Raw genomic sequence first — 7,265 nt, 5'->3', positions numbered from 1 at the left:
GCCACGTGTAGGACAACCCTAAAAAGAGGGGCCACACGTGAGCGAGGGGGAGTGTTAAAGTATAAAAGATTAAATAAGGCCATCTCCAATGGCTTAAGCTTTTGGAGTAATTGGTTGCGCTTCACAGTAACTAGGAGAGAAGTCAGTTAACTGAATTTTTGCACCAGTGTATTTGTTTTGGTTTCAATCGTAGTTTAGACTGAAAAGTAGAGATAATCTCTTGTCAACAAGTAAGAGATTAGATGTGACAGAAATGGAGAGAATAAGTCTCTTGCAAGGAAACTAAAAACTAACATATGGGTCTTTCTCTTTCCTTGATAGAAATATACCCAACATACAAACAGAAGTCAGATAACTGAATTTTACAGCAATGAAATTTGTTTTTTTTTCCCATGGTAATTTGGACTGAAAAGTTCAGATCAACTCTTGTCAACAAGTAAGAGATTAAATGGGATAGAAATGAAGAGAATCGATCTCTATCAAGGAAAAAGTCGCATTCTGGGTTATAAAAAATCAATCTCTAGCAAGAAAAGTAAAAGGTAACACATGGATCTTCTCTTTCCATGATAAAAATATACATAACATAAAAATCAATTTACTTGTGTAACACCCTTTCCTTGGAATTCTACAGAATTTATTATAGCAATAGATTGGATTTTGTCTCCCTGGTAATTTGTACAGCATTCTGATATTCTCTGTCAACTGAGTAAGGACATGTTTGGAATGATGAAAATAAAATTCATGGAACATTTGTTCACCCAAGGAGTAAAAGGAATAAAGAAAGGGCTGGTGAGAGACTTCGAGCATGAGTTGGAGATGGAATATAGATTAAAAAAATTCCTGCTTAATCATGAATTTCTTTTACTCTATTTCCAGCTTCAACTCATGCCCTCATCACCACCTCCTCAAATCCATTCTTTCCCAGCTTCAACTCATGCTCTCATCACTACCTCCTCAAAACTTTTCTTTCCCACCTCTCTATTTCTCTCTTACACTAGGTAAATAAATATTCCATGAAATATTTTTTTCATGGTTACCAAACATGCCCTAAGAGATTAGATGTGGACAGAAATGGTGAAAATAGTTCTATAAAAAGAAAACAAACACATAAATATTCTCTTACCTGATAAAAATATACAGAAAATAAAAATCAACCCTCTTGTGTGGAATACCACTGAGTTTTTCACAGCACTGAGTTTTTCACAGAAATTTTATGGGTTTTGTTTTCATGGTAATTTGGGCAGAATTCAAGTACTCTGGTTATTAGAGTAGATCAGATCTGGACCACTTATTGGGCCTAATAAGTTCCTGCGTTTCATATTAATTTCACAGGTGCCACGAGATAAAGAAAGAAATCCTAATTAGTAAATCTAGCTTAGTTTCTTATTTATCCGAACTACCTATTTTAATCTCTTTAGAGGGCGAGCCTTGGCGCAACTGTAAGGTTGCTCCATTGTGACATGGTGGTTACGGGTTTGAGTCACGGAAACAGCCTCTGCAAAGCAGGGGTAAGGCTGCGTACATCTAGCCCTCCCAGACCCAGCAATGGTGGGAGCCTCGTGCATTGGGCCATGCACTAGGCCGGCCTTTTATCTCTATTTTAATCTCTTTCTATCTTTATCCCTTTGAACGTTCTACATAAACACTCATTAGGACTAATTGTGTGTAACCAAGATTAGTGGATTCTCTTAATTTTATCACTGGTCAACTAGTTATTGATTAGATGTGAAGAAATTAACATTTGGATATTTTTTGCTGATAAAAATATACATAAATGGTGCAAAAGCAATCAAACTTTAAGGTATGGGCTCTTCATGATTAGGCTATGGGAAGGAAATGGTCGACATTGAGCGTTTCTGCTTAACCCACGTGTACTTAGGCCATAATAATGCTACTAATTAACTTGTTAAAGAGAATTCAAACTTAAAAAGTTGGGTTCTTTCCTCAGTCATTGGGATCCATTGAAGAATCAATCCCACTTGTCTATATTGGGAATGGTAATGATTTGCAATTCAGTGACAAAGAAAGAGTGGTCTAGTTTTATAATCAGAACCCAGCAAAGGAATGGTCATGGATTCTCTGATAATAGAGGAGAAGAGAAAAAGAGACTTAAAAGATTGCGTTTTAATTTTAGTAATGGGACAGATTTGAGTAATCTATATAGAGTACGGAGGAACTTATTCTCTATCAGTAAGGATGGACAGAAGGCAACACACGTGAGAAGATAAGGAAAGTGGTTTTGTATCATAGAAGAAAAAAATGCATATTTTAGTCCTCTGCTCTAGCTATATATATTCATTGTAGACTAATGGCAGATTACAACATTAAAGCCCACCCAACATTATCCATTACTCTGCTGCCTCTCTTGTGCATTCATTGAGGGAGAGCTAAAGAAGACAGGAAGAGAGATAGAGAAATAGACAAGAAGAGTATGAAGAAGGTAAGTAAAAAAAATTCACAAAATCTATTCATTTGGTTACCTAACTAGATTTCTCTTTATTTTAATCTATTTGAATTTTTAGTTTCTTAACTACTTTGTTTAGAAAGTGTTTATCTGTAGAGAGAGAGAGAGAGAGAGAGAGAGAGAGAGAGAGAGAGAGAGATTTTAATCTATTTGGATTTTTAGTTTCTTACCTACTTTGTTTAAAAAGTGTTTATCTGTAGAGAGAGAGAGAGAGAGAGAGAGAGAGAGAGAGAGAGAGAGAGAGAGAGAGAGAGAGAGAGAGAGAGAGAGAGTTTCCTTTAGGAAAATGATATAAGCACAGCCATGTTTTCATAGTTGCACAAACCCAGCTTGTCTTTCCTTTTTAATTGGTTGGTGATATCTTTATGATAACTGTAATACTTTTGACAGCTCTTTAAATAATAAAAGACAAAATGAGTTAGTGCGAATATCAAAACATGGTGGTGCTGATATCATTTCCCTTCTTTTAATATCTCCTTCCACACACACACTCTATCTGATCATTGACCTTGGGGTTGATGATGTGAGGAATGAAGAAAGAAAGAGAAGGGGGTGTTTGAAAATGAAGGGAGTTGAGTGGGTCACTGACATGATCTTCATCTAGAGTCTTTATACAACGTGGGTCTCAACTCTTTCCTTCTCAAACCAGTTATTTATACCCCACACCCTCAAACGAAACAATTCATTCATTCATTCCACTGTTTTCACCTTCTATAGCTATTGGTTTTTTTCTCCTCTCTTGAAAGAGTTTCAAATTCAGGGTCTTTTTTCTCTTTCTCTTCTCTGATTTTCTTTGTAGTAGAGGTTGGTTACTTATTTGGAATTACTAACCTCTACCAACCTACTAAAATTCATTGCCTTTGCTCTTACTTCTTGGGTTCTGTGTTAGCCTTGGGAGTTGCATCTTTAGTAGTTAAAAGGTGTCTCCAATACCCCATTCCTTCACTTCATGTTGCAGACATTGTATTTACACAATTACAGTGCACAAACATCAAAAACAGTTAAAACCTTGTATTTTTTTTCTCGTTAGTCCCCTGATTTGCTGATCTTCTTCCTGGCTAAAGATGGGTGAGAATGGTGTTGTCAAGAATTACCAGCATGTCTCCAACCTCCCTTCCTTCGACGTAGAGCAGCAAGGACCTTCTAAATGCTTCGACGATGATGGCCACATCAAGAGAACTGGTAAGAAAAGGGTGTGTCTTTATAAAAATCCATGAAGGTTGTGTTTACTTCCTCTAACAAACTTACCTGGTTGGGGGACTTATTTTTCTCATGTTACTGTGATTTTGTAGGGACTGTTTGGACGGCGAGTGCCCATATCATAACGGCAGTGATCGGCTCCGGTGTTCTATCCTTGGCATGGGCCATTGCTCAGCTTGGATGGGTTGCTGGGCCGGTTGTAATGTTCCTGTTCTCCTTTGTTATCTACTACACTTCCTCTCTTCTCGCCGATTGCTACCGTCATGGAGACCCTGTTTCAGGGAAGAGAAACTACACTTACATGGACGCTGTTCGGGCGAATCTCGGTATTTACACTCTTTCTAATCTTTAAGCAAAATTTGAAGAAGACCCAGAAAGGAAATGAGCTCAAATCCATGACCCATGTTTTTATTTTTTGAATTCTGTTAGGTGGTTTCAAGGTTAAGGTCTGCGGTTTCATCCAGTACCTCAATCTCTTCGGCGTTGCCATTGGCTACACCATTGCAGCTTCAATAAGCATGATGTGAGCTCAATCTCTCTCTCTCTCTCTCTCTCTCTCTCTCTCTCTCTCTCTCTCTCTCTCTAATTGAATTTCTGTCCATTCTGTAATCAATGACATGTGGAGTTCTTTGTTCTCGTTGTTAGAATGTCTCAGATCAGATCTAGAAAGATCTCATTGTTGGATCTTTAGGGTGATAGATTAGGCAACTTAATAGTTATTTTATAGTTATGTTTTGAATTTCAAATATAAGTAGTTTTTTTACCCGGAAATTATCTAGGAACCTTTGCGCACCTTGTGAAACAACCAATTATTCCAAAAGCTTAAGCCATTGAAGATGGCGTTATTTAATCTATTATACTTTCACACTCCCCCTCACGTGTGGCCCCTCTCTTTAGGGTTGGCCTATACATGGCAACATCAAATTAAGAGTTTAATATGGCCAACTCTCACTCTTTGGGGTTGGCCATACATGTGGATTCTTAATATCAAGGAGTTTTGAACCCAGTACCTTTGTTCTGCTACCATGAGCAACATCAAATTAGTCCAAAAGCTTAAGCCGTTGGAGATAGCGTTATTAAAAGGAAAATTAAAAGGAGTACAAAAGGGAGACATACCACCTTACCTCAAAACCAAAATAAAAGGAAAATAACTTGCAAGGAACACTAGGATTCAAATATAGGTAGTTCTAGTAGTTTTGCAGAGGTAGATTTGTACATGTATTTCACGTCTTTCTTGTAAAAGTCTCTAATGCAAAGGCATTCAAAACATTAAAGGGTTTCCTACCTATTTTCCCTACAATTCTGAACTCTCACACTCGTTTCTATCAGGGCGGTGAAGCGATCCAACTGTTTCCACTCTAGTGAAGGGAAGAATCCATGTCACGTGTCAAACACCCCTTACATGATCGCATTCGGAGTTGCAGAGATTCTCTTCTCTCAGATTCCGGACTTCGACCAGATTTGGTGGCTTTCCATTGTCGCTGCCGTCATGTCATTCACCTACTCTTCCATTGGTCTCGCTCTTGGAATTGCCAAAGTCGTAGGTTCGAACATCGCCATTATACTCACTCCATTTCTCCATTTCGCAAAAATCCCTTAACAAATCACTCAATTTCAAATTCTCTTCCATGAACAGCGACCGGAACTTTCAGAGGCAGCATGACCGGAATAAGCATTGGTGCCGTCACTCAAACCCAGAAGATATGGAGGAGCTTCCAAGCCTTTGGAGACATCGCATTTGCCTACTCCTACTCCATCATCCTCATTGAAATTCAGGTACCGTAATTCGAGCAGTAAGTTAAATTTCGATACAAAGATAAAGAAGAAAAATAAAGAAAAACTTTTTCTCGTCTTTCTTACTGAATTATCTTTTGAAGTATAAATGATTAAATAACACAGACTCTAACAGCTTAAGCTTTTGAAGTGATTGGTTGTTTCACATGGCATAAGAGCTATTGCCTACCTCAGGGTTCTGAGCTCAAAACCCAACAACTCCTTGATATTAAAAATCTATATCTACGGCCAACCCAAAAAAATGAGCCACACACGTGAGGGGGAGTGTTGATGGAGGATACTTCTAATAATTACCTAAGATTCTATTTAGAATTGGAAATTCCACTAACTAAGAAATATACAGAAAATCAGAAAGTGTCCAACATCAAGTGGTGGTATTATTATATCATTTATACTTCAACACTCCCTTGGTGCCTCTTTTGGGTTGGCCGCACGCATGGATTTTTATTATCAAAGAGTTGTTAGGTTTTGAACCCAAGACCCGCCATGAGGCAATAGCTCCGATACCATGTGAAACAACCAATCACTCCAAAAGCTTAAGCTGTTAGAGTTGGCGTTATTTAATCATTTATACTTCAATAAAGAGAAACTAATCTAACCTAATCTAGTCTAGCCTTCTTCAACCTTTATTGAATCACCCCATCTTTACTTCCTAATTATCTCTTCAATTACAGGACACCATTAAATCCCCACCATCAGAAGCTAAGACAATGAAGAAAGCCACCCTTTTAAGTGTCATGGTCACAACAGCCTTCTACATGCTCTGTGGATGTATGGGCTACGCCGCATTCGGAGACAACGCACCAGGAAATCTCCTCACCGGATTCGGCTTCTACAACCCCTTCTGGCTACTAGACATCGCGAACGTCGCCATTGTCATCCACCTCGTCGGTGCTTACCAAGTCTACTGTCAGCCATTATTCGCATTCATCGAAAAGTGGGCCATTCAAAAATGGCCCAAAAGCAAATTTATCACAAAGAACATACAGATCCCAATTCCGGGCTTTCTCCCTTACAATCTCAATCTCTCTCGTCTGATTTGGCGATCTGCATTCGTAGTCTTAACCACAGTTATCTCCATGCTACTCCCTTTCTTTAACGATGTGGTGGGACTACTTGGTGCATTAGGATTTTGGCCACTCACTGTTTATTTTCCGGTGGAGATGTATATTGTACAGAAAAAAATACCCAAATGGAGTACTAGATGGGTCTGCCTTCAGATTCTCAGCTTTGCCTGTTTGGTGATCTCAGTTGTGGCCGCGGTTGGATCCATAGCAGGAGTTGTTCTTGATCTCAAGGCCTACAGGCCATTCAAGACAAGTTACTGAAGATGATTGTAATTAGTTAATTATCCTGTTTGGCTTTCTGTTTTTTACTATAATTAATGATAAGGTAAGAGAATTCAGGCTTTTGAATTCCCTTCCGCCGTGTTCATAACAAATGGAGATTACTTTTCTTTTGTTTGATGGGTAAGCTGGGTCAGGCGGACCCCTACCAGAATATTAAATAAAGAAAGATAATACAATAGCAGGAACAAAACCTCCACCTAATATTTAGAACAAAGTCTAAGGAGAAGGGCAGAACAGCAAGGCTCAAGATACCTTTGAAGACAAACTCAAAATAAGTAAGAGAAAAGAAAATACACGAGCTGGACACGTGATTCCTAGAGCCGGACCCATACTTAGGTGAAGCCTTTTTTTTACTGTTGGTGTTGTCACACGTCACTGATAAGTTTAAACAAGGGATAGGGACCATGTATGTGACTATGTGAGAGAAATGGAATCAAATCCTTTTTTGTCTCCTATAT

The 7,265-nt window shown here is 38.5% G+C and overlaps 1 protein-coding gene across 1 annotated transcript; it reads left to right on the top strand.

The window, feature by feature from the left end:
* The first annotated feature begins 2,287 nt into the window (after positions 1-2,287).
* Positions 2,288-6,899, top strand: LOC143858148 (amino acid permease 3-like). Its single transcript, XM_077368784.1, has 7 exons — positions 2,288-2,440; positions 3,529-3,646; positions 3,757-3,990; positions 4,094-4,187; positions 4,994-5,208; positions 5,301-5,440; positions 6,133-6,899. Exons 1-7 carry the CDS (start codon positions 2,432-2,434, stop codon positions 6,784-6,786), a joined length of 1,464 nt encoding a protein of 487 aa, XP_077224899.1. The 5' UTR covers positions 2,288-2,431; the 3' UTR covers positions 6,787-6,899.
* The last annotated feature ends 366 nt before the right edge of the window (positions 6,900-7,265 follow it).

Source organism: Tasmannia lanceolata, unplaced genomic scaffold, assembly GCF_043159265.1.
Source record: "Tasmannia lanceolata isolate RefF3 unplaced genomic scaffold, GAP_Taslan_0.1 ptg000025l, whole genome shotgun sequence".
Taxonomy (NCBI): domain Eukaryota; kingdom Viridiplantae; phylum Streptophyta; class Magnoliopsida; order Canellales; family Winteraceae; genus Tasmannia; species Tasmannia lanceolata.
Note: the sequence above shows the minus strand (reverse complement) of the source record. Positions and strands in the feature narration are given on the sequence as shown.

Coding starts and splice junctions, on each gene's coding strand:
- LOC143858148 (XM_077368784.1), top strand. Junction 3,647..3,756: donor TGGCCACATCAAGAGAACTG/GTAAGAAAAGGG, acceptor GTGATTTTGTAG/GGACTGTTTGGACGGCGAGT. Junction 3,991..4,093: donor CGCTGTTCGGGCGAATCTCG/GTATTTACACTC, acceptor GAATTCTGTTAG/GTGGTTTCAAGGTTAAGGTC.